Source organism: Dunckerocampus dactyliophorus, chromosome 2 (assembly GCF_027744805.1).
Source record: "Dunckerocampus dactyliophorus isolate RoL2022-P2 chromosome 2, RoL_Ddac_1.1, whole genome shotgun sequence".
Lineage (NCBI taxonomy): Eukaryota > Metazoa > Chordata > Actinopteri > Syngnathiformes > Syngnathidae > Dunckerocampus > Dunckerocampus dactyliophorus.
In genome coordinates, this window is record NC_072820.1 from 50,796,206 (window position 1) to 50,822,647 (window position 26,442).

At 45.3% G+C, this 26,442-nt stretch overlaps 1 protein-coding gene across 13 annotated transcripts in view; it reads left to right on the plus strand.

The window, feature by feature from the left end:
- The window catches only part of map4l (microtubule associated protein 4 like), a 99,901-nt gene extending 76,291 nt beyond the window's left edge, over positions 1-23,610 (plus strand). For 10 of the 13 annotated variants that reach the window (XM_054768343.1, XM_054768348.1, XM_054768347.1 and 7 more), the window contains 5 exons: positions 4,232-4,324; positions 7,470-7,551; positions 12,233-12,348; positions 12,468-12,663; positions 14,423-23,610. In XM_054768343.1, the coding sequence (XP_054624318.1) occupies positions 4,232-4,324; positions 7,470-7,551; positions 12,233-12,348; positions 12,468-12,663; positions 14,423-14,427 (492 nt within the window). In that variant the 3' untranslated portion in view covers positions 14,428-23,610. The remainder of the gene's footprint in view (positions 1-4,231; positions 4,325-7,469; positions 7,552-12,232; positions 12,349-12,467; positions 12,664-14,422) is intronic. The other 3 variants (XM_054768351.1, XM_054768352.1, XM_054768346.1) reach the window with 2 other exon arrangements.
- The last annotated feature ends 2,832 nt before the right edge of the window (positions 23,611-26,442 follow it).

Genomic DNA, 26,442 nt, shown 5'->3' on the forward strand with positions numbered 1-26,442 from the left:
TAGGGTTTTTAAATTTGAGGCTAACTGGTTAGCTCGCTAGCTTGCTAGACAGCAGCTGTCTCGAGTTCCTGCAGCGTAAGAGTTGCAATGTGTTGTAAACAAAGAATAAAAGGAGTGTAAAGGTGGCTATAGGGGTGTTATTTCATGTCTACAGGGCTCTAATAATGGTAAAACGCAGATTTGGAAAGTCCTAAGGTTTCCAGGTTTTCTATGCTCTAACTAGGAAAATATTCCATTTATTAACATTGAATCCTATATCGCGGAAATTCATTTAACGCAGTCAGGTCTGGAACCAATTAGGATGGTCGATATGGACCTTAGCATGTATCACGATATGACGATATAATTAAATTCAGTGGAGTCTTGTATAAAACGCTACAAACCTCAACCCATATCATGAAATACACTCGTCTCAAATTGCAAAGTACATTTATTGACTTATTGGTAACAAACTGCGCAATACAGCGAGTGCATTTGGTGTCTACCAAACTAAGCGTTTTGTATTTTGGGTAAGTGTAGACATGCTCGCTGACTCCCTCTCACGCTTCATGACACAGTCTTTAGCCCTGTCCACACGGGAACATTCTTTGGATTTTATTTTGGCGAGTTGAAGACAAGTGGTGTCCACACTGTGCCGGATTAGTAAACAGTTGCATCCAGACGGGAGCGCATCACTGTGTGAAAACCTTGCAAAGCACGAGGCACACCTACGTGTGGCGCTGTGAGCAGATTTTGAAGGAGATTTTGCTAAGCTTATGTTCATCCCAAATGTGCTATCAATGAGGAAAAATGTAGAAACATGCTCACTAAAAATTCTACCAGGGTGCGTCCCGTTCCATTGAAGACGCTACTTGCTACTTGTTGGTAATGCTGCTGCTGCTGCGTCCTCCAAATACGATGCTTTCACGGGCCTCCAGCTCTCCAGCTAAGACCACCACCTCAGTCTCGGTGAAGTTCCGTTTCTTCGTCTTCGGCTTCTCAGCATGCCACGATTCAGAAGGAGCGAGCGAAATGCAATCAAGTGTGATTAAATATGGACGCCGCATTCATGAGCCACGTTGTGCTGACCATTCATGACAAATTGAAGGCGTGGAGAGGGCGTGACGTGGGGTGGGGTTGCGTACGCATATCTGGACAGCAGGTGAAGCACACATTGCGTGAGTGTGTGCGTGTGCCACTTTATTTAGGTCTTAACATTTTTGTCCTTGTGAACATTTTTGGTTTATTCCTTATTTTGAAGGCCAGAAGCGTGTTCTGTGCGTGTTGAGAGCATCTGTAAGATGAGCTGGGTGCAAGAATAAACGCGCTTCTCATCTTTTTTCCACTCAGAACCCACACGTTGTCATCGGGCATAGTAAAACGCTCCTTACATAACCTAGAACCAATGCAGTGCTATACACGAGGGATGACTGTATAATAAGTATTGTGAGTATACACGGGCTGTTTAAATGACAACCACCCCAACTTGTACCATTGTCTTCCACCTGTTCGGGTCGCGGGGGCAGCAGCCTCAGTGGGGAAGCCCACACTTCTCGGTCCACGGCCCCCTCTTCCAGCTCCTTAGCTTTCCCTTCTTCACCACGACGGTCCGGAACAGCGACCGCATTACTGCAGATGCTGCGCCGATCCGCCTGTCGACCTCACGCTTCGATCATCCCTCACTCGTGAACAAGACCGCAAGACACTGTACTTGAACTCCTCCACCTGGGGCAGGAATTCCCTGGAGGGAGCAATCCACCCTTTTCCGAGTAAGAACCATGGCCTCGAATTTGGAGGTGCTGAGTCTCATCCCAGATGCAAACCTCCCCAGAATACACTGAAGGTCACATCCCAATGAGGCCAACAGGATGGCATCATCTGCAAATAGCAGAGACCAGATCCTAAGGCCCGCGAACCGGACACCCCTCCAATGAACAGAATGGGTGGCAAAGGGCAGCCTTGGCCGAGGCGAACGTTAACATGCTGGACTTACTGCTGGCAATGCTAACCAGGCTTCTGTTCCGAATGGCACGTAGTAGCGTGCCACCAGCCACGTGGTCCTGGAGCACCCCCCCACAGGACACCGCGTTAACAAGAAATAACCCATCAAGACCGGAGAAAAACCAACAACTATTAAGACTCTATTACAGAGAGTTGGTAGGAATGGAGAATGTACGAGGAACCAAAGTATATCATGCGTGTATTTTCGCCTTGTTGCCGACACATCTTGCCTTTTGCATTATGATTTGATTTGAAATAGAATGTTGTGTGAAGTTACTGTGTATTTCTGAATGAGAGTGCACGTGTGATGTGCTGATTTTCGAGCTGCGGACCGGCCGCAGAGGTTCTTTGTCATGTCAAACTCTACGGCCGACGTTTGTCTTTCGTACATTTAGTTGGTGTCAGGTTTGGGCAAAATGTCCATTTTTTTCATACGTCGCACTTGTGGACTCCGTACGTGCGTCGTGTGCCACACGTGCACCCCACATACGTAATTAGTGCGGCCAACGCATGTTCGGATATTTAGTACGACCTCCATGCGTGACTCCTTCAACTACCTTCTCCACCAATGAAAAGAGACAGATTTGGGGAACACCAAAAATCGCACGGCTAAAAAATGAGTACATCCGGTTGTGACCTCGACATAACCAACCATCTTCATCATCATTTCCTATTGCAAATATCCTGACAGGTGTTGAATAATCCTGTTCAATGTTACACAATGGCATGCGCCGACGTGTTGTGTGTGCTGTATTGTGTTGCATGTGCAGTCTCGCCTGTCTGCTAGCTTGACTTTATGCTGTCAGTGGAAGCGCTCTGTTAGTAGGACCTCATCTCCTTCATACGTCAACATCCATGCTTTGGTAGCACTGTTTGAAACTACAAAGCAGGTCCTGACTTCATTTAAAGGCTCCCTGACACGATTCACCAGCTTTGCTTAAATATGTTCTATATTGTTTGGAATGATGTTCTATATTGTTCCATTTTTGAAAGCCAAGGGTAAATTTGCAAAAATGACATTTATAGTTGATGGCGGCAGCCATAATGAGCTAGCTCTTGCTGTTCAGTCTCATTTCCGGAAGTGACGCCATCGGAGTAAACAAACATGGCGGTGTACGAGCCAGAGGATGTTTACAGTGATTGTAGCCAAGATTCGAGCCATGTGTCAATAGTTTTCGAGGAGGGAGAAACATTTGGAGATGAAATAGAGAACTTGCTGAACGTGGACTTAAGCCTTGAGACATGGAGATGAAGATTGGTCGCCTTCAAAACACAGAATGGTGAGTGTAAATGACTCTGGAGTAGCTAATCTTTCAGTTATTGTTTTCAATCGGCTTCTCAATGAGTCTAAAGGGGTCTTTACAGCCTGTTTTATTGTATAGTTCATCACCGCTGCAGCTTCTGCTGCTGCTGCTGCCACCGTCCACAGTAATGTACAATGCTTAACAGCCTTGTCGCTATCATGGAATAGTGTTTAGAAGACATTATGTAAACAAGACATGACTTACTCTTCTGTGCCAAATTTTTACATAATGGTCGTTCTTGTCTTTTTTTTTTTTTCCTGTGTACCGGCAAAGTATCATTCCTTTTCAAAATGCGTTTACACCGTACTTTCAAGCCAAATGCTTTATGTAAAGGTGTTCCTTCAGAGCAGCCATCAGTGAAATCATCACTGCAAAGAACAGAGACAGAGGTGGGCATCCGTCTGTCTCTTGTTCTCTGCACTTGCTTCGTCCATTGTTTTCTTAAAGCTTCCTCTTTTGGAAAAGAAAAACTTACAGTATCACTGGGATACTATGAACATCCAGCAGCAACACAACTTTTTGGCATTTTGACTACTATTTGGATGAAAAATATACCGAACCAAGTCCACCGTCTACCTGGTGTCGCCCGATGACGTCACTTCCGGAAATGAGACAATGAACAGCGAAAGCTAGCTGGCGCCATTTTTGCAAATTTACCGTTTGCTTTCAAAGGTTGAACAATGCAGAACATAATTACAAACAATATAGAACACATTTAAGCAAAGTTGATGAAGGGACCCTTTAAGAGCAACCAGTTGATTCGGATGACAGAACCACTTCCATGTGTGCAGTTTGTAAAGTTTTGCTGTCAACTTGAAGCTGCCAGCTGATCTGCTCTTTTCTGCTGCTCTTTCTCTCTCCGTTCTTTCTTTCTGAACATCTCTACCTCATATCTATCCCTTTCTTGCTTGCCTGTGTGTCCCCCCAACCCCCCCACCTGTCTTTAGGTTCAGATAGTGCACAAAAAGCTGGACTTCAGCCATGTCACGTCTCGCTGTGGCTCCAAGGACAATATCAAACATGTCCCTGGAGGTGGCAATGTAAGTAAAGCTGCTGTTGATGAGCGTAGCCTGGTTGGGCTTCAGACGCAGATAACCTGATTTTATGCCAAATCCAATTGTCTGCTAGGAAATGAGGAATCTCTTTTTAGCCTGTAGCAACCAGGAAAAGCCTACAGTAATCCCTCGCCACGGCTTCATTCTAACATACCATGTAATAATGAATACATCATGCTGTGTTGTGGTTGAATACGGACTATTATTACTTTTTTAAAATCCATATTTAAGCAAATGTTGCATTTTTTTGGTGCTAAATTGGTGCTAACCATTTTCAATCATAAAAATGGCTACATCAAGTAAAATACAAATATAAGAAATTCAAATACATAGTGGTGATGTGTAATATCGTACACTGGCCACTAGGTGTCAGTAATGTTACTGTAATGCTGTGTGGAACACACAGGAACCAGACTTGATTGGCCTAACAACGGGCTTTCATGGCAGCTTTGAGTGAGCTCAAAACAGGCACAACACGGGCTACCTGCACTCCACTCCCCAAGTACCACAACACATTTATAGCAACGAGTCTGATTATCTCCTCTTATTATGCCTACTATATCGGGTAAAAGGAGTGTACAGGTGCCTATAGGGGTGTTATTTCATGGCTAGAGGGCTCTAATGACGTTAAAAGTGTAATTAGTTGGTCATAAACAGGTTTTCTACACTCTAAAGAGGTAATATTCCATTATAAATAAGGAGTCCCGGTCTGGTCTGGAACCAGTGAAGCTCCACAAACGAGGGATTACTGTACTTTGCTTTGGGAAAGAAATCTAAAAGCACGTGACTGGGCTGTACTTACACAAAACAAACACTTGTTAAGACTTGATCTTGACCTCATTGTCCTTTGCAATCCTATCTTCAATTCCCTTCCCACCATAAAAGGTTTCTTTTGTTTTGTGTGAGTGTTTCACTGTGATGAATGTGCAATGTTCAACATTCATCATCTTTGGAGTTAGTATGTGGCCTAACACCAACGCATGCATCCGAAAGCATGATTTAACGCACTGACGAGTGTTTCTCGATAACTTGCCTGAACAGGACGATCATGACCAGCAGGGAACTGAACCGTCTTACTATGATGCATCATTGTCTTTTGGGATTTTGGTTTATATGCAATTTACATTGCTGACCCTTCTAGAAATGTTATCAAGTGTTATCCGCTGCATCTGTCATCTTTAATTTCCTGTTGGTGAAAATAATGACTTGTTGAACCATTTACCATCTTCTAAGCAACTATAAGATTCCACAAGTCATTTCAGTTAGATTTTGGTTTTCACACGATCATTTTCGCTCAGTAAAAACAAAAACACCACACAAAACCCATGGAAGCCCATTTCCACCACTGAAAGAAAACAATGCAAAGTCATAATTATGAGATTAAAAGTTGAACATTATTAGATAAAAAGTAGAAATTCTGAGATAAAAAGTTGAAATTCTGAGATAAAAAGTCATAATTATGTGCTAAAAAAATTGAAATTATGAGATAAAAAGTCAAAATGGAGATAAAAAGTCATAATTATGAAATAAAAAGTTGAAATTATGAGATAAAAAGTCAAAATGGAGATAAAAAGTCATAATTATGAAATAAAAAGTTGAAATTAAGAGATAAAAAGCCCAAATTGAGATAAAAAGTCGAAATTATGAGATTAAAAAATCGAAATTATGAGATAAAGTCCTAATTCTGAGATAAAAAGTTGAAATTATGTGATAAAAAGTCTTAATTACAAGATAAAAAGTCATAATTATGAGATAAAACATCAAAATTATGAGGCTAAAAACCTGAAATTATGAGATAAAAAGTCATAATTATGTGATTAAAAATAGGAATTATGAGATAAATGTCAAAATGGAGATAAAAAGTTGAAATTGGAAGGGGGCAACCACTTTTTCACACCACTGTATGCTAGAACACACTAGGGACGTACTGTAAATCTCTTTGTGATATTCGATTCGAAACCAGATACACACGTTATGATGCCATTTGAAAAACAATATATTTTAAAAACAGAATGATTCGATACGATTGAATACAGTGTGCAAACGATACCATTTGATTCGACATTAACCGTAATTAATGTTTGTTGATGTAGACATGAATCTTACATTCTAAAATAAAGAAGCTGGTTGTGTAAAAGTGTCATTCTTCCAGTATTTCCAAATGCTGATACTATGTGGGAATGCATAAAGGTAAGATTTGATGACCTTATTGAGTGCGAATGTGCACATTTGTTCTGATGGATGGAGGCTCTGTATTTATTCAGTGCTTTTAATTTGATCTTTTACACAATACATCATAAATAACATAAATGAGGCCGCTATAATACACGCATTGCCACTATTTACATTCATTCTCATCTTCAGTCACAGTAAGCTACGGAGCATGCACGACAATCCTTTCCGTGTTGTATAAGAGACGGACTGTCTTGAGATACCTGGTGAATGACTCTACAATCCATTCATCTAAGGAGTCATGGCTGATTCTTGAAAATGGCCACAAGTGTGTTTTATGACACTGACAGCTCTATGCACGCTGCAAGATAAAAGGCCGGTGAGCAGCCATCGCTGCTTATATAGCCCTGGCATGAAAATGCATACTATTATTCTAAGATTCCTAGAATACTGTAGATCTTGATTTACTGACTGAAACCGACAGATGGACTGCAAGATCAGCGAGAAAGACAAGTAACAAGTCATGTTTTGTTAACAATTCATGTCTGGAACACTCAGGGGTGACACGGGCAACCAGGTGCAAACAAGCAAAGCCATGAACGTGCGAGCAGAAAGCGACATATTCACAACGTTGGCTAATATTGTGTTGCAAGGAGTATGCCTGTATGTTTTACTGGCAGTGATAGCCACTTACAGCTAGCAGGTAGCTCTTTTCACACTGCGCTGAGCTGAAGACCATAGACAACCATTGTTGTTTAGCAAGCAATTTGGCATGAAAAGCCATTATTTTAAAGACGACCCTTTAGGTGTCTAGCTAGCAACATCAGAACAAGCCAGACATTGTGTTTCCTTGCACTAAGTGAGACGTGTAAACAGGTTGGATGATATCCTACTCCTCTGCTGAGGAGCAGTTGCAGTATTGCATCTTCATGAATGACCATGCATATGTGCTCCTCAGGTGCAGATCCTGAACAAGAAGGTGGATGTGAGCAAGGTCACGTCCAAATGTGGCTCCAAGGACAACATCAAGCACAAGCCAGGTTGTCTCATCTGTGTGTGTGTGTGTGTGTGTGTGTGTTTGCTTAACTATGTTATATATTGTTTGTAATTATGTTCTTCATTGGTCCATTTTTGAAAGCCAACAGTAAATTAGCAAAAATGACATTTATAGTCAATGGCGCCAGCTATGATGAGCTGGCTCTCGCTGTTCAGCCTCGTCATCAGAGAACAAAGGACAGATGGACGGCCACCTCCAGTTCTGTTCTTTGCAGTGATCATTTCACTGATGGCTGCAATGAAAAAACACCTTTACAAGAAGCATTTGGCTTGAAAAGGAATGCTATTCCACTGCTACACAGGAAAAAAACAAGACTTGTTTAATGTCTTCTAAACACTATTCCATGATAGCGACAAGGCTGTAAAGTATTATAAGTGTTATACAGTATAAACATCTTTCACAGCGATACTGTGGGAGGCGGTGGCAAAATATACCATAAAAAGGCTATAAAGACCCCTTTAGGCTCATAAAGAAGCCAATTGAAAAATAATTGAAACTTTATTTTATTTATTTTACAGTATTTTATTTTACCGATTTATGTGTGTAGTGTATGTGTGATAGGTGGGAGCTGCCTGTTATTCTCCGGCGCCTGTGGCTGTCCCCCGGGTGACTGGGGGCGCGGAGGTGGGGGTCGCGGATGTGCGGTTTGGGCTCGGGGTGGGGGGTGCGTGGTGCTGGGGTGGGGGGGATCCCTTGCTTTCTCCCTTCAGGGACGGGGCCGCTGTGGCTTGGTGGGTGGGGCGTGTGGGGGCTGTGGGTGGGTGGGTGCGCGTGGGAGCGGGCGGCGTGGTGTCCATCTGCGTGGTGCTTCCCGGGATCGGCGGGGGGATGCTTGCTCCGGGGTGGGGCGGTTGGGGGGTGGCTTTGGCCGGGGGCTTGGGGGTGGGGCATATGTGCTGGCGGGCGGTCCCTGCTGCCTGCTGGTGTCTGGCTGGTCCCTTGCTTCCGGGCCGGTGGTTGTCTCCCTCCCTCCGGGGTTTCTCCCTTGGCGTGTTGGTGGATGGGCGGGGGGTGGGGCGGTGGCCGGTCTGCGGCGTGGCGGGGGGCGGGGCGGGCGGGGGCATCTGCTTGGGCGCCGGGCAGGGGGCCGCTCCTTTCGTGGGCCCGGTCGTGCGGTGCTTGCTTCTCTGTCCCTCCCTGGCGCCTCTGGCCTGCGTGCTTCGTGGGTGTGGCCGTGCTCCGCTCCGTGTGGGGTTCGGTGCTCTTGTGGTCGTCGTGGTGTTGCTCCCTTGCCGGCCGTGGTGGTATGCGGGGGGCGCGTGGGCGCGGTTCCCGCTGTCCTGGTGGCGGTCGGATCTGCCTTGGGGTGTGTGGCTGGTCCGTGGTGTTTGGCGGTTTGGGGGTGGCGCTGCGGACGCTACCTCCGGTGGGGCTCCGGTGTTGGGGGGCGCTGGGGGTATCGCCTCTGGGGGGTTGGGTGGGCCGGACTGGGCATCCTGGCGGGCCGGGTAGGGCCTGTGGTGTGTCCTGCGGCCTGTGGCTCGCCCGAGCCTGGGCTGTGGTGGGCGGCCGGTCGGCCATGTGTCCTTGGTCCCCCCCTGCTCGGTTTGGGCGGCGTTGGGGTGTGGGGCCCCCGTCCTTCCTGTGCCACTGCACCACCTCACATATATATAGGACTTTGGGGGGTGGCCTATGGTTGGGCGTGATTGGGGAGGGGAGCTGCCTTGCGGGGCTCCTTTGCTCCTGCCGTGCCACTGACCTGTTGCCCCCTAATTTTAATCGCAGAGTAGACACTTAGGGTTTGGGGGGGCTGGTCAGGTGAGGGGCCCTCCGAGCGGCAGCTGTCCCCCGATTTTAATTACACCATTAGCTATCATCCACATACACCCCATATACATGCACACAGATACACCATCCTCTTTTATTTTATTTTATTTATTTATTTATTTTTTTAATTGCATTATAGACACAATCACACCTTATCACATACATGGGTGGGGCGGGCTGGATTGGGGTGCCTCGTGCACCTCGGGGTCTGCCCGCCAGGGTCGGCGGGGCCTGGCCGTTGCGGTGGCTCGCCCGGGGCGGCCTGGCCTGTGGGGTGCCCTTGTCTGGTTCGCCTGCCCTTCCCTGGGGTGGCCCTCTGGGGCTTGTTGATGCCGGGGCTTGCGCCGGGGGGGGCGGCTTGCGGTGCTTCCCCTGGACTGACACATGCTGCGGGCGCCTCTGCGCTCTTGGGGCGGGTTCGGCGGTCTCCGGGGGATGGTGCTGGTGCTGCGGGTGGCCCGTGTGCCGCCGTGGCGGCTGGTGGTTGCTGCGCTGTGGCGGCTGCTGGGGCGCCGGGCCAGCTGGTGGGTTGGGGCTTGGTCATGCTTGCGGGTACTGTGGGCCTGGGTGGAGGGGTGGGGGTGGGGGGGCGGGTGCCCTGGGGCCGGGCCCGCTGGGGGGGGTGGTGCTCTGCCGGGCGCTTGGGCGTTTGTCGCCGTTGCGCTTTGTGCTCTGCCGGGCCGCTGTCTGTGTCCTCGCCTCCCCCGGTCTGTCTGTGGGCTTGTCAGGGGTGGGGCTCCGGTGCGCGGGTGGTGCGCTGTCGGCTCTGGTGGCGTGTGGCTGGTCTGGCTTCTGGTGGTTTGTGGGGGCCGTCGGCTGGTCTGTTGCTGGTCTCGCCTTCTCGGCTCTGGTGCTTGGCCTCCCTGCGGCTTGGGGTGTGGTGCTCCCGCTCCCTCTTCGGGGTTTGCTGGCCCGCGGGTGTCGGCTGGCGCTTTGTGGTGGTTCGCCTGGCTGCTCGCCCGTTTTCCCGCCTGCCTGCTCAGTTTCCCGCTTCCCTCCTCGCTGGCTCCCCTGTCTGCCTTGCTGGCAGCGTCCTACCGTTGGGAGAGTGTGGCCTGGTGTCTTCCTGCTCCCCGGCGGTCCGCGCTCTCCGCGCCTGGGTTCTGGATCGTATGTCTGGGACCCCGGGGTCCCCGGCTCCGCTGCTCCTTGGGTTACCAACGGGGGATAGGGTGGGGCTTCCGGTTGTCGGGCAGTCGACCACTGTGTGTGTGTGTGTGTGTGTGTGTGTGTGTGTGTGTGTGCGCGCGCTTGAGTAAGTAGGTGTGTGTATGAGCGTGCGCGTAGGGGCGTAGGGGTGTGTATGTGCGTAGGAGTGTGTATGTGCGTGCGTGTGGGTGCGTAGGAGTGTGTACTGTATGTGCGTGCGTGTGTGCACTTTTATTTATTTATTTATTTTAGTTATTTATTTTGGGGAGGGTGGGGGGTGGGGGAGGCATACAGGGGTTTGCTCCGTGGGGTCGGATGCTGGGTGATATTTGTGAATTGGCGCTTCCGGCGCGGGCGGGCTTCTTTCCGGTTGTGGAGGCGTCTCTGGGCCTGCCGGTTTGTGGCCCCCGGTACCCGTCTGCCTTTGTGGGGTGTGATCTCTCGCTGGTCTCAGGGGTTGGCAGTCCGCCGGCCCGCTGGCGCCCTGTCCTTGGCTGGGATTACCTCTCTTCGGCCCCTTGCTGGTCTTCCCGGGGGGGGGGGGGCACTGATCTTTGTGCTGCCTGCCCCTATGGGCCTGGTGACCTTCTGGCGGCCGGGGCCCGGCCTGGCTATTTGGGGCGGGGCTCTCTGGGAGGTGAAGGCGGCCCCTTTCCTTTCATGCATTCTCAGTGACAATTACACGCCCACACATTTCTGCACCTTTACATATACTGTATATGAAGTCTTCCCCACATACAGAGATACCTGTACATATGCACACTCACAGTACATACGTACTGTGAGTACTGAGTTAACCAGGGTGTTATTATGTTGTTGGTTTTATTACAGCGACGGTGATATCAGCAGTATGACTATATATATATTTGGGTTTTTTTTTACAACAATGTGCATTACAGTACTTTTCATTCTGTTCACTATCATGGATAATCATTTCATGACTACTATTATGTGTGACTGTTTCAATGCAGTATTGTCATTGTGATCACTATCATAGTTCATCATTTCATGACTGCTATTATGTGTGATTGTCATTGACAGCTTCGTCATTGTGGTTGTTGATATTGTTTTGTCCTTATGTCCTTGTTCATCTTTATAGTCATCACAGACATTTATTTGCTGATGTCGTTCTGTATGTTTCTGTTGTTCTGTCACTATTGTTGTTGTTGCTGCTGTTGTCCTTGTCTCTTGTCTCTCTTTTTTTGTTTTTGTCCCACCCCCCTGTTTCCTTTTCTCTTCTTCTCTGTCCCCTCCTGCTCCGGTCCGGTCGCTCCAAATGTGCTTTATAACAAGCATCAAGGTCGAATAAATTTTGTATGACAGGGGAAGTGTATGTCACACTTCTCCCTGGCAGAGTAAATCTGTTGAGCACTTGACGGCATTTAGATGTACAATTCTATCTGCTTTAAAGGCTGGACAGGACAGGGGTGAAAAAAAATAATAATAATAATAATAATTGAAGCATAAGCACCCCCAGAGTCATGTGGTCGCCTTAGTTTTGAAGGCAAAACCCGTTTTGGTTGAGGCGTACCTCAACGTGAGTGAATAAATGCTTGGATCTCGACCCGTCCCCTCAGTTTAGAGCTGTCCTATCTAGTCTTGAGCATGTGCACAACAGTCTAGTTGTGCACAAAGCTGCAGCCCGCTAAAGGCAAGCACAACCGCGTTGTGGCCCGGAACGAGTTCGGCGCCTCTGGTTTAAATGATGACAAAAACCTGATCTGATATTAATAAGACTTTGACTGCAGGGGGCGGCGATGTCAAGATTGAGTCTCATAAACTGAACATTAAGGCAAAGTCTAAGATTGGATCACTGGACAACGTGGGACACGCCAATGGACAGACTAACGGACACAAGGTAGAGGTTTGTGCACTTCCAACTTGCGGCCACGAGATGGGGTAGCAGCATGCCAACTCAGTGTGTGTGTGTGTGTGTGTGTGTGTGCTTGCCCCCTCCCACTGGGCCTCTATATTTGGCAACAGGAGGAGAAGGCAGAAGAAAAGGCACCCTCACACCAGAATAGCACTCCCAGTGCAGGACCAGGAGGGGTTGCTGTGGCAACAACAGCACCGGGAGGGGTGGCCAAGGAGAATGGGGTTAAAGAGCCCGCGCCTACTCCTTTTGGGGGCGACGGATTGAGGGACCCCCTTGATATGGACAGGCGCATTGCTGAGAAAAGTAAGTGTGAAGTCCGACTGTATCCTGCTGGTACAAATACCACTTCTGTCCTGTTTGGCACTTTAGGGGTGCACAGTAAATCCCTGCTAGGCGATGCTGGGGTGGCATTATCAGATGGCAAAGCTACGCCAGTATTTTAACACTCTCATCCAGGGGGGGGTGTCCACATAGTGGAAAATGAAAGGAGGCAACTTTGCCACTTTGATATTTTGTAAAGATCTGCTAAGACCTTATGTATAGTTCAAGAAAAACTGCATCTCAGCTTTGTCATGTGGATGAAATGATACTAAAATGAGTTTGATATCATGCGTTTGGTCTTGTAAAACTTTTTTTCTCGTTAGAATGCAACTTCTTCTCCTGATATTTGGACTTTCAGCTGTCTTTTCAATTCCTGCTGCTGTTTTTTTTGTTTGTTTTGATAATTGACTTTTTTCCCATAATATTTTCACTTTATTCTCATAATGTTATAGCTTTTTCTCCAACCTAATTTTTCCAAAAATTGCAACTATATTTTTTGTTTTGTTTCTCATAATATTATTTTTTTTAAATGACTTAAAAAAAACCCTCAAATTTATGCTACTAAAATGACATGATTTTTGTGTCGTAATTTAAAGTTTAAGTTAAAGTTTATTCTTGTAAAATCGCAACTATGCCACTTCTCCTCATTAGGGTTGCGGGCATGCTGGAGCCTATTTCAGCTGACTTGGGGCGACAGGCGGGGTACACCCTGGACTGGTGTCCAGCCAATGGCAGGGCACATATAGACAAACACTCACATTATGGACCATTTAGAGTCTCCAATGAAGCTAACATGCATGTTTTTGGAATGTGGGAGGAAGAAGCTGCACACACTCACAGGGAGAACATGCAAACTCCACACAGAGATGCCCGACGGAGATTCCAACCCAGACATTCCACATCTCTTGACTGTGTGGCTAACATGCTAACCACTCGGCCACCTTATGGCTTTTTTTCCATTCAATTCCGATTTTTTTTCTCTTCCTATTTTGACTTTATTCTTGTAAAATTACAGCTGTTTTTCCCCGTTTCTCCTGTTGCCTTTTTAATTTTGCAAATCTTTCAACTTTCTTTTTGTGAAGTGTCTTCTTATAATTATATCTTTATTTCCATAATATTTTGATTAACTATTTGTCATTTATTCTTTTTTCAACTGTATGCTACTAAAATGAAACAATTTGACTTCATAATGATGAGTTTATTCTCGTAAAATTGTGACTTTATTCTTGTTAGAATACAAGTTTTTTCTCTTCCTATTTTGACTTTATTCTTGTTAAATTTCAGCTGTTTTTTCCATTTTTGCTGTGGCTTTAAAAAAAAAATCCTGCTATTTCATCTTTCTTTATTCTAAATGTTCTTATTATTATATCCATCCATCCATTTTCTATGCTGCTTCTCCTCATTAGGGTGGCGGGGGCATGCTGGAGCCTATTATTATATTATGGCTTTATTGTTGTAGTATTTTCACTTTATTCCTAATTTTTTCCGCAACCTAATTTTCCAAAAAATACCACTTTATTCATTGTTTCTCATATTGTATTACAACTTTTTCTCTGATATTTCAACTTCATGCTACTAAAGTGGCATTGTTGTTTATTCTCATGAAGTTTTTTCTTGCTACATAACAACATTTTTCAGCAGATAACATCAAACATTATGGGACATCCCTAATATAAATAGGTAAATATTTCTGAAATGTTTCATAATTTCATTTAATAATTCAACTTCCTCCTTTCCACAGATTGAACGTCAGCAAGCCAGAGCTTGGCTGGGCTACGCCTGACCCACCAACCCTCCAGGTCACTTCCCTTCGGCCCCGCCCTCCATCTCGCCTCCCGCAGCACCAAACCGAACGTCCGCCTCGCTGTGTTTCTCTGGGGTCCACCGCCTGCCAGCACACCAACCCGAACCTCTGATGCCCTTGGGTTGACCTTTGGCCCACCCCCACGTAGAGAAGAGCACTCGCTGTTTGTCTGTGAAACTTCTGTCTCATAGCATTCCTCATTAGCGCTGGCGTAGAGGACGTCCAAATGTAAAATCCCCGTCACGGTAAAGCCCGGCGTTTGGTTTATCCTGAGCTGAACCGTGTTTCCTCACACATACTCTACCGAGCTCCTTCTACCTTACTCACTGTTCCTCCAGCCTGACCTCCATTCCCTTTCCACGTCCTCCACAGCAAATCATTTCCAGTCTGCTTTAAATGGACACATCCATCCTTGCCAACAAATAATCTATGGTAATCACAGCGCAGGTAACTCTGAGCTTGTCTCGACTGTGTCCCCTATACTTGCACGTCATTATAAGTATGGTATCGTTACGATATCGACAGCTCGCGGAAAGGCTGGGCTGGACGCTTGAGCGGATTTGGAAGAAATGTCACCAGTCGGAAAGCATCGTCAAAAAGTGCCGCCCGCTAGCGTCGTGGCTACTTGCCAGCTCAGCAGACAGACAGCGGGTTCGCAATAAGGACTCCGGCTGAGTTCCATTTCTGAGCCTTTAACTTTGAAGCACTGTACAACTGAACATGGCAGAAATCAAGCAAGTCACTCGTAACTGACATAAGAAACACAACAATTTCTCTATGGGAATACAACAGCTCGATGCTAATTTACACTGACAAGCCCATATACGCACAAGCGATCCGCATGTCCTCCAAATATGACAATTCAATACACAACTTAGGCTATGTTCACACTGCAGGTCAATTCCGATTTTTTTGCTCCTGTGTGACCTGTATCTGATTTTTGTCATGTCCGTGTACGTGGATAGAAATCCGATATGTATGCGATGCGACTGCAGCATGAATGGTCAGGTCGCATATGGACAGTATATCCGACCCAGACTTTAAAGGTACTCACGCTCTTGTTATCATCCGAAAATGATTTTTTAAAAGTGTCAGTGAAGCAGCTCACGGTTCCTGACACACACACAAACACACACACGCACACACACACACACACACACACACACACACACACACACATACACAGCACGTTCTCCACAAACTACCATAGCCAAAATTCTTTCTTCTTAATCTGCTGTGCAGGATCCCTAGAATGAAACCAAATAGTTTGGGATTGTCGGTGTTCAGGAATGCAGTGCTTTACAGTGCGAGGTGGGCTGTGATGATATTGTTCAAACAATGATAAGACATGTTCCTTTCCTGTCTGTCACTGGACGTCTCTCACAGCAACACAAACAGAAAACTAAGTTAAGCGCTAATACTAGGTAAGATGCATTTATTTCTTCTAATTTCATTTAGGACGTTATGGCAATAAAATTTGGGATTTATTTGATCGGTTGTGATGAAGCAGTACTGCTGTAAGGACGTGAGATGCACCTTAATGCGCTTCTCTTTGTATTTTTTTTAGCCTTGCTTGGAGTGTAAATACATGGAAGTCGATTGGGATTTTTTGTAGATGCTTTTTTAAACGTTTTTGCTTAGCTTATGCTGTAAAAGAGGACTTTGCATCTTTAGTGTCGTTTGTTTTGTGTAGCAAGTCATCAAAAATGAAGATTAATTTCAAAACGCTTTTGCAGAACCATTACAAAATTACACCAAGAAATAGTTGACCGGACTGGACAGCACATCATGAATGCAGCCATATTTTAGCACCGCTAGTCTGCTGATAATACATTAAAGGGCCCCTGACATGATTCATCAACTTTGCTTAAATATGTTATATATTTTATGTATTTATGTGCTACATTAAATGGTAAATTCACAAAAATTACATTTATAGTTGATGGCGCCAGCCATGACGAACTAGCTCTCACAGCCCAGCCTCGTTTCCAGAAAGGACGTCATCAGGGTGACACCCGTAAACAAACGCTTGTTGAGGTAGATGGTAGACTTGGTTTGGTATATTTTTCAACCAAGTAGTGTTGTGTTTGCTGCTGGATGTTTACGGTGTCTGAGTGGTGCTGTAACTTTAAGACAACAATGGATGAAGCAAGTACATAGAGCGAGAGACACATGGGCATCCACCTCCAGTTCTGTTCTTTGCAGTGATGATTTCACTGATGACCGCTATGAAGGAACACCTTTACAAAAGCATTTGGCTTGAAAGTACGCTAGAAACGCATTTTGAAAAAGGATGATACTCCGCCGGTACACAGGGAAAAAAAACCCGGCAACAAAGAACGACCTCAAAGCTGGCACAGAGCAGAGTGAGTCATGTCTTGTTTACTTAATGACTTAGAAACACTATTCCATGATAGCATTTTACATTTTATATACACATCTTTTCACATCCATATGTTGACTTTGGCTGCGACGGTGGCAAAATAGACAATAAATCAGGCTATAAAGACCCTTTACGCTCATTAAAAAAGCCAATTTAAAAGAATAATAGAAAGATTAGCACCTCCAGAGTAATTTCCACTTACCATTCTGTGTTTTGAAGGCAACCAATCTTCATCGCCATGTCTTAAGGCTTAAATCCATGTTCTGCAAGTTCTCTATTTCATCTCCAAATGTTTCGTCTTCCTTGGAACGTATTGTCACATTGCTCAAATCTTGGCTATAATCACTGTAAACATCATCTGTCTCGTACACCGACATGTTTGTTTACCTGAGTGATAGCACCCCAATGGCGTCACTTTTGGAAATGAGGCTGAACTGCAAGAGCTAGTTCGTTATGGGTGGCAAACTATCATTTTTGCAAATTTACCGTTGGCTTTCAAAAATGGAAGGATATAGAACATAATTACAAACGTATGTATATGTAACGTATTTAAGCAAAGTTGATGAGTCATGTCAGGGACCCTTTGATGGGTTTTATACTGTCTTATTCTTTATTATTGAGCAACACTCAAACTAATGTATGAAAGAAGAAGAAAACCCTGAAATTTTAGGTTTAGAATAACACTGTGATGTACCAATTGGCGGTTAGGGTTAGGGCGAATGATTGAATGTGTTAACCAGGTTGATCCCACCCACCTACTTACGGAAATGCCTTTAGTTCATCCCCTTCTAAGCATCATGTATTACGTCTGCACTTAAACAGTAAAGGTTTGGTGAGGTATTTGTAGCCGTAGTTGTCAGATGTGTGAAGTTGCTGCATCCATCCCTTAGAGAGCGCTGCTTAGCCTCAGGAGCACTGATAGTCTGGCTCGGAAACCTTTACAGCTTACTGTCACTCATGTTATTGTATTTGTGTGTCTGGCATATGAAACACTATCCAAATCATACTCGTTATGTAAAGTTCCCCTGGCAATGCCGGCAGTCTTGTGCACTTTGAAACGCAGTCCCGTTCCTTTCCCGAGGCACTAAAGTGATATAAACGTTGCTTTACCGTGTATTGGCTGTGTACCGTACATCTGTGCTTTTGGGAGCCGGTCTCAGTAGTTATGATAGTCAAGTTATGATAGTCAAAAAGCAAATGTTTAAGACAACTAAAAGCACCGTGTAATCATATTTGATATTGTACTGTACCCTCCAAATCACATCCAGGGACCATACATGTTCATGAATATGAACATGTAGTAGTCTTGGTTCAGCGTAAAGACTATGTGACCATAGGATGGCTTTATCGTGGCTACTCCCTTCTTTTGAGGAATCTGGTGGTTTGTGGTCAAACTTGATGGTTGGTGTTGTGGCGAGGACAACTTTTAAAAAGCAACACTGTAGTCTGCCTTCACCTGACCCCTTCGCATTTCTATGAATTCCTCCTCTTCAGCATACAGTATGTCCAGTCATTTTCATATTTAACTACCACAGAGTCAACCACCGTTTCTAGTAAGGGTTGGACTCCACCATTTCTAGGCGCAGAGAGGGCATTGCTGGCTGCAGGATTGGGTCTCTGCTTTTTGATCGGGCCATGATCTTCAACTCTCACTGGATCGGTTCACAGCCGAGTGTGAAGCGGCCGGGATGAGAATCAGCACCTCCGAGTCTGAGTCCATGGTTCTCGTCTGGAAAAGGGTGGAGTGTCATCTCCGAGTGGGGGATGTGCTCTTGCCCCAAGTGGAGGAGTTTAAGTACTTCCTGGTCTTGTTCACGAGTGAGGCAAGGATGGAACGCGAGATGGGCAAGCGGATCGGTGCGGCGTCTGCAGTGATGCGGACGATGCATCGGTCCGTTGTGGTGAAGAGGAAGCTGAGCCCAAAGGCAAAGCTCTCAATTTAGCAGTGTGTCTACGTTCCTCCCCTCACCGATGGTCATGAGCTTTGGGTCGTGACTGAAAGGACAAGATGGCGGGTACAAGCGGCCAAAATGAATATGAGTATGGTGGCTGGTCTCTCCCTAATGGTAGGTGAGAAGCACTGTCATCCAGAAGAAACTCAGATTAGAAGCACTGTCCCTCCGCATTCAGAGGACCCAGATGAGGTGGCTCAGGCATCTGGTCAGGATGCCTCCTAGGCGCTTCCTTGGGGAGGTGTTAAGGGCACGTCCAACCAGTCAGATGCGTTGGGGAAGACCCAGGACACGTTGGAGATACTATGTCCCTCAGCTGGCCTGGGAACACCTCGGGATCCGCTGGGAAGAGCTTGACTAAAGGTCCACGGAGAGGGAGGTCTGGGCTTCTCGTTTTCGGCTGCCACCCAAAGAAGGTGGATGGATGGAGAGTCAACTGAAGATTACATCATAGATGGGCGATGGAGCTGACTCCTGGTTTGATTTCCATTTTGTTAGCAAGCTGATAGGCTGCTAATGACGTTTAGTGATAAAAATACTTTACAAACACAGTTGGACTTACGCAGGACATTAACTGCACTAACCGAGGTTCCACCATATATACGTAAAGTAACACATCATTTATATTACAACAAACTTGGCATACTGTGTGCTGAACCAGAAGCAAGCAAGTTTTTCCTGAAGGGTAAAGGAGTCATTTTACAATGAATATACAGACATGGATAAAACTGTTGGTACTCTTCTGTGAAAGAAAGAAAAACTCACAAAGGTCAAATGGAAAAACTCGGAAAACATACTGGAATTTGCCAGAATAATAAACTGCAAAGCTCCCAGGAGACAAACCTGGAGCTTTTTGCCAAGTCATATCAGCTCTATGGTTACAGACACACAATTGTCGCATACATAGAAAAGAACAGCATGGCTACTGTGAAACATGGAGTAGACTCGGTTATGTTCGATAGACTGCTTTGCTGCGTCCGATAAAGGGTGTCTTTTAGTCTGTGCAGGCTACCAGGAAATCTCAAGATCAAGGCATTGTGGAGCAAAATGTTAGAAAGCTTGTTCTCAGTTGCAGGTCATGGGTCTTCCAACAGGATAATGACCCAAAACATTGGACTATTCTGAAGTGTTCTTCTCTGAGCCCTGATTGAGCTCCAATTGAAGATCTGTGGAAAGAAACATTATTTCTGGAGAGGATGCCCATCAAGCCTGACAAAGCTGGGGCAGTTTACTCACAAGGCCTGGACCAAAATACCTGTCGACCGGTGTAGGAGTCTCATTCAGAGGGACAGGAAGTACTTGATTGCAGTAATTGCTTCAAAATATTGGATTATGAGTACCATCGTTTTTGTCCAGGACAGTTTCATTACCAGCCTGGAGATCGGGAAGACCTGGGTTCGATTCTCCCTTGGGCATTTCTGTGTGGAGTTTGCATGTTCTCCCCGTGTGTGCGTGTGGGTTTTCTCCGGGTACTCCGGCTTCCTCCCACATTCCCAAAAACATGCAGGTGAGGTTAATTGGTGACTCTAAATTGTCCATAGGTATGAATGTGAGTGTGAATGGTTGTTTGTCTATATGTGCCCTGCCATTGGCTGGCGACCAGTCCAGGGTGTACCCCGTCTGTCGCCCGAAGTCAGCTGGGATAGGCTCCAGCATGCCCCCGCGACCCTAAAGAGGATGAAGCGGTATAGAAAATGGATGGATGGACAGTTTCATTACTTTTTTGCGTTATTTTTTAGAGATGCACAGTATCTTTTTTTTGTCCAAAACAAAACTGATAACTTTTTTATGTTTACTTTTTGAAAATGCAGATTTAAGTGTAGTTTGTTCACACCTGGGGGTAAGAAGGACTGGAACAAATTAGGATATGACCAACTGTACCTGTTGATTTGTCTCCATTTAATGTCATTGACATGACATCACTACTACCAGGAGAACCAGAGTATAGAGGGGGAGGCGCCACCTGCTGTGGCCCAGCAAGGGGTGCTGTATTTGGGCACACGCTATGAGCAGCCGGTTTGACGCCACGGAGGTCTCTGGCAAAACTTTTGCACTTTTTAAACACCACAGCGCTGGCGTTTCAGGTGGCTGATGAGTTTTTTTGTGTGCTCGATGGCGTTTTTATCCCCCCTCATTGCGAAGGATTTGGTACAACGTCCTTCCTCTTGAAGTGAATATTTGTGAGCTCAGGGGAATTTATGGCAGGCCGTTAACGTCACAGGCAAGAGGAAAAAAAGGAGTGCTTGATTTGCTCACCTGCACAGTACGGGTACTCTCGCCTCATTGGAGTGTTTTTTTTTTATTATTGGTTATTGGAGCTATTTTTAATGTTATCAGATTTGTCGGTATCATTTCATAATTCCCTCATATTGGCATGATAATTTGTTAGTTAAATCGTAGTTTTTTTTCAGATGTCTTCAGCCACAAATTCAAAACCAATGCCTGCATTCCATTTGTTAAATTTTAGTACATTTTTTCGGTATGATCAATGATTCTTGTGGGCTTTTCCGTCTTTGCCATAAGGGTACCAACAATTTCGACCACCTGCGTACTTTGGTTGAACGTCACGTTTGCACTTTTGGAATCAAGAATAATCGGTGAGAGGAGGGTCAAGTTTAATGTTGCTGCTCTGCAACTAAACGTAATCCATTTGAGTCCTTCTCATGTCCATCCATATCTGTGTCCAATTATAGCACTGGAATTCTACCTTTCCTTCGAGAATGTCACCATCCCTTGTATATAGACACCACCACCTTTTTATCACCCCTAAATGATACAAAAACAAAAAAAATATCTTGCGTCTCAACAGGGATCATGAACGAGTTCCACCTTCTGACGGTGTTCTTATTATTACATCCACAGTGCAACAAAGGAAAAAGTGTACTTTTTTTCTTTCTTTTCTGCTGCAAAATCAGACTTCTGAAGTCACAAGAATGTTCTAAAATGTATTAAAGATGTAAGCGTAAGAATTCATGTATGACGTCTGTTCCTGTTACGTTCTGGAAGATGGATGACGTGGAGAGAAAGGCAGCAAAGTGTGTTCCCTCGGTCAGATATTACTACAACACTAAAGGGGTGTCACAAGATCTCGCAAGATTAAAACGTGACTAGATTTCTCGTGGGCGCTAGGCCTGGGACGATAACAAATAATCACCCAGTAAATGAAAATTCATTGCCATGTGCATGTGCCTGTTTTCCTCGTATCCCGCCTCCAAACAGGCAGGAAGACAGTTCATTTTGTGCATTGCTTTTAGCACCTTGCCGCGTTCGTTCCATAGAACAACGGCATGAACGCGGGGTGAGCCCTCTTCTCTGTCATACAGTCTCTTTGTCTCGGTGGGTGGCCGCTAGCGTACACACAGAGCGCAGAAGAGTGTAGCCTCGTGAGGAGCATTGCAGGTTAACGTGGTATTTTGGAATTCTACTTTTCTTGAAAGTAATGTTAAAATCTCGTCTCATCTGTTTCTCGTAGATCAACTCTTGTGCATCATCTCGTCTCCTGACACCCCTACCACAATATGAAAAAAGACCCGGCAATCACAGCAGTAGCTGTTAAAATAAGATTCATACGTGTCAGTGTTTTAGTCGAGGACACACACTGGCAAGCCTGTTCTTCCCCATCAAATAGACTATTGTCTTGAAGCATGTCTTTAAAATGAACGCTGTCTTCTTGGATCACACCTACACGATATTGCCAAAAGTATCGGCACATCTACCACCAACTTTCATCACATTCTTGAACCATGGGGTGGAATACCCTTGGCGCTGATAACCGCTTCATTTTTTCTGTGAAGACTTTCCACAAGGTTTAGGAATACAGTAATGCTGTGCTCCAACTACCAAAATATTTATCAATAAGGAATCCAGTCTGGAACCAATTAACCCCCAAAAAGGAGGGATTACTGTATTTTTCATGGAGCACATTAGTGAGGTCAGGCACGTCAAGGTCTGTTTTGCAATCGTCTCAAAGTCATCCCAAATATGTTCTTTTGGATTGAGGACAGGCCAGTCAAGTTCCCCAACAACAAAGTCAGTCATCCAGGTCTGGCTTTGTACACCAGAACACAGTCATGTCCTTCGAGGCAAAATTCTGAGCATGAAATTCCTCAAAATTCTGTATCTGGAGCAGGAAGAGTCACTTTCACTGCAACCTGGAACTCCTGATGGGTTTAACGATTTAGCAATTATTTATCAATTATCATGGAAGTCTCTGGAGAGGTGTCCCAGTACGTTTGGCAATCCAGTGTGTAGAAAAATGCTGACATACATGCCAACACCGAGTTGAGTGAAAGGAACCCAAGGACCAAATTGAATGCCGAAGCAGGGATTTGTTTGTTTCATGTAAAATGTATATTTATCTGGAAAGTGTTGGTCAATATGCACCACTTACCAAGTCTTGGCAGCATTTCAGAGTTTGAATACCCATCTGTCATATGAAACCTATTATTCCATTCATAACAGGAAAGAATTGCACCTATGCTAATCATGGTTTACCTTGTATTTTTTGGACTGTCCGTCCAAAAGCCAAATATTTCGATGTACCAAGCTGCAATGTGAAGATACTCTACTTTTCAGTCCTGGAAAGTGGGCCCACTGTGTTCCTGTGTAGGGCACAACACCAGAGCAAGAGCATGCAGAAGACTGCAAAGTAACTGCTGGTTGGTAGAGGTCTACTGGCGCCGTCCATTCTCAATATTTGGTATGAAAGCGATGTTCTTTGTGATTATTTGTCAACCAGTGATGTGAATATTCATCAAATAAACAAGGTGAACAAAAAAATGGAATGCCCTGGGTTTTTTTTGTTTGTTGGTAATTTCTGCCACCCGGGTCCTTGAAAAAGCCGTGGCTGCCTCTATCGTATCCTAGTCTAATATTATTATCAACTTCACTCCTTGCTCTTTTTTCCCTATTTTAGTTGTTTCTTTTTTAATTGAACAAATATTTTCTTAATATGACTTGATTCCCATAATAACTCCCCCCCCACTACTATCAGTAGTGACAGGTGTTGGGTTTTGGGGTCCCGATTACTGATGGATGTTGTCTTCTTGTTCTTTGCCCCCTTTTGTCTTTTTGCAGACAAGGGCCTTCCTTGGGTCAGCCCGAGCTACCAGGCGGGCACAGCTGCTGCCCATCAGCCATCCATTCTTTTCCCCCCCAGCTGCTGCAGGAGGGTGCTGAATTATTTCACGACCTCCTTGTGTTCCAAAACATGTTGTTGGCATACAGTTATTTTTCAGCAACTCTTATTTACTTGTTTCACACACTCTCCTGCTAGTCTTGGAGCCCGCCTGCCTCGCAGGCTGTTTTCAGTTCACTTTTGTGTCAATTTTACGTTTAGTCGCAGTGCTCCTTTTTTATGCACCGTCGTCTTTGGTTCCTGTTTTTTGTGCCTTGTGAGACTCATTAAAAGAGGCTAACCTTACCTGAGCTTGCCTTGCAACTGCATCTTGGGATCCGTCCTCGTTGCTCCGGACCCCAGCCCAACAGAATAATGAAGCCTTTGCCATGGATGCCGCGGAACAAGACAGACAGCTCCGTGACATGCACACCCATATGACTGTTTCTTCTGTGGTCGTACCTGTGGAGACTCCCCTGCCGCCAGCAGCGGCCTCGTTGGCTCTCCAACTGGTAAGCCCCATCCCACATTCACACCCAACCAGGTATCAGGGAGATTTTGGAGAGTGCAGACTATTTTACACCAATGCCTCCTCGTGTTGCACCTGCAAGCCCATACCTGTTCAACTGACTCTGCCAATATGGCGTATATCATTGGCTTGCTCTCGGAACGCGCCGCCAAATGGGCCGTGGTGGTTAGCGAACGCAAGCCGGAACTCCTCTCCAGCTTGCCCGTTTTCAGTGAGGAGCTTGAGCGTTTTCTCCCACCCTGTCAGGAAACAAGAGGCTGGGCTGTGCCTCTTGGCAGTGCGTCAGTGCGCTGACTGGTCTTTATTTAAATTTAGTGGAGTACGTTGGTCTTTGGTCTTACACTTGTACAACCCCTGGCAAAAATGATGGAATCACCAGTCTCGGAGGATGTTCATTCAGTTGTTTAATTTTGAAGAAAAAAAGCTGATCACAGACATGACACAAAACTAAAGTCATTTCAAATGGCAACTTTCTGGCTTTAAGAAACACTAAAAGAAATCAAGAAAAAAGATGTGGTAGTCAGTAACAGTTACTTTTTTAGACCAATCAGAGGGAAAAAATTATGGAATCATGAAAAAAACAACAACAAAAGAATACTTCAACACACCACTAGTACTTTGTTGCACCACCTCTGGCTTTTATAACAGCTCGCAGTCTCAGAGGCATGGACTTAATGAGTGACAAACAGTACTCTTCATCAATCTGGCTCCAACTTTCTCTGATTGCTTTTGCCAGATCAGCTTTGCAGGTTGGACCATTTTCTTCAACTTCCACCACAGATTTTCAATTGGATTGAGATCCGGACTATTTGCAGGCCATGACATTGACCTTGTGTGTCTTTCTTCAAGGAATGTTTTCACAGTTTTTGCTCTATGGCAAGATGCATTATCATCCTGAAAAATGATTTCATCATCCCCAAATGCCCTTTCAATTGATGGGATAAGAAAAGTGTCCAAAATGTCAACGTAAACTTGTGCATTTATTGAAGATGTAATGACAGCCATCTCCCCAGTGCCTTCACCTGACATGCAGCCCCATATCATCAATGACTGTGGAAATGTGCATGTTTTCTTCAGGCAGTCGTCTTCATAAATCTCATTGGAACGGCACCAAACAAAAGTTCCAGCATCATCACCTTGCCCAATGCAGATTCGCGATTCATCACTGAATATGACTTTCATCCAGTCATCCACAGTCCACGATTGCTTTTCCTTAGCCCATTGTAACCTTGTTTGTTTCTGTTTAGGTGTTAATGATGGCTTTCGTTTAGCTTTCCTGGATGTAAATCCCATTTCCTTTCGGCGGTTTCTTACAGTTCGCTCACAGACGTTGACTCCAGTTTCCTCCCATTTGTTCCTCATTTGTTTTGCTGTGCATTTTCTGTTTTCAAGACATATTGCTTTAAGTTTTCTGTCTTGACGCTTTGATGTCTTCCTTGGTCTACCAGTATGCTTGCCTTTAACAACCTTCCCATGTTGTTTGTACTTGGTCCAGATCTTAGACACAGCTGACTGTGAACAACCAACATCTTTTGCAACATTGCGTGATGATTTACCTTCTTTAAGAAGTTGGATAATCCTCTCCTTTGTTTCAATTGACATCTCTTGTGTTGGAGCCATGATTCATGTCAGTCTACTTGGTGCAACAGCTCTCCAAGGTGTGATCACTCCTGTTTAACTGCAGACTAACCAGCAGATCTAATCTGATGCACGAGTTAGTTTTGGGAATGGAAATTTACAGGGTGATTCCATCATTTTTTCCTCAGAATTGAGTGATTCCGTAATTTTTTCCCTCTGATTGGTCTAAAAAAGTAACTGTTACTGACTACCACATCTCCTGCTGGCTGTTTTGCTAATCTTTCGCCTACCTCACCTGACCTCTCTCTGGTTCCTGAGGAATACCACTCCCTCAGTGAGGTATTTTGGAAAGGCCGCAACATGTCACTCCCCCCCCCCATAGACCTGTTGCGCAGTGCG